The 1,133-nt window shown below is 38.7% G+C and overlaps 1 protein-coding gene across 1 annotated transcript in view; it reads right to left on the reverse strand.

The window, feature by feature from the left end:
• LOC101860458 (T-box transcription factor TBX20) overlaps positions 1-1,133 on the reverse strand; it is a gene marked incomplete in the record, with an annotated part of 27,783 nt that overhangs the window by 2,493 nt on the left and 24,157 nt on the right. Inside the window, 1 exon segment of the mRNA XM_013080212.1 lies at positions 188-252. Within this exon segment, the coding sequence (XP_012935666.1) occupies positions 188-252 (65 nt within the window).

A 1,133-nucleotide genomic window follows, 5' to 3' on the forward strand; every position in this document is an offset into this window, starting at 1 on the left:
GAGAGAGAGAGAGAGAGAGAGAGAGAGAGAGAGCAACGTTAATTAAATTAAAAATCTGTCAGAATTTTGTTCGTCCACTAAGCCATGGAAAAGAGTCTGACAAACAAAAAATGACAATAGCATAGAGTTCAAGCATAAAGAAAATCTGCTATAAGAATACACAGTAGACCTGTCTCCGAAGACGTACCTTGCTTTGCCAGATTCCCTGAATCCCTTCGCAAATGGATTACTTGCAATCTTCAGTGTTGTTATCTGTAATAAAGCAAAGCAATATGAAATAACAAGTTGACATAGGTATGAAAACAGTACGTTCATCTGGGATTGATTCTAATACTGATGAAGAAGACTCACCCCCCAACAAAACAAACAGACAAACAAAAGGAAAGTCCGAATATCCCTGTCTCGTCAATCGTCACCAGCAACTTACTGTTGCGTAGCTGATAGGCTATCCTGTCGCACGCAGAAGGCCTGAGTTTGATTCCGGAGTGAGATTAGTTTTTGTCGAGTACGATAATCTCTCTCAGTACAGTGAGCTAAGACTGAGAAGGTGTGTCTTGTCAGTCTGAATAGACTAATAGACCCTGACGTACAAGCTGTGCAAGAATCAAAACAATCGCTTAAATACTTGGTCTTCATTGCATCGATGGGGGCGTAAAACACAGAACAAATAATATTTGAGCGACAAAAATGACTTGGAAAGAAACGACACCCCCTCTACCATAACAATAACAAATAAATAGATTAAAAAGAACCTAAATGAATTACATAAAATAAAAATAAAGGGTTCAAAAATAAATCTAAACAGAGGAAAGTAAAAATTTTAAAACACCCCCCCCAAAAATTTTTTTAAAAAATTAAAAAATCGTAACACCCCAGCGACTCTGTAATCCAAAACGACAGACACAAAAAGTACAAACATGTATAGATGAATCCCACAAAGAGGATGCAAGAAAATATTCATGACCTCCTGGGTGGGCGGCGGAGATAACTAACTTTCTGTAATATAAAACTGCTCGCGACTCGTGTGTAGGTGTGCCAGATCACGAACTATAACTCTTTCAAAGGAAAGTGAAAACCCAGAGAGAGAGAGAGAGAGAGAGAGAGAGAGGGAGGGAGAGAGAGAGAGAAAGAGA

This window comes from Aplysia californica, unplaced genomic scaffold (assembly GCF_000002075.1).
Source record: "Aplysia californica isolate F4 #8 unplaced genomic scaffold, AplCal3.0 scaffold00005, whole genome shotgun sequence".
Lineage (NCBI taxonomy): Eukaryota > Metazoa > Mollusca > Gastropoda > Aplysiida > Aplysiidae > Aplysia > Aplysia californica.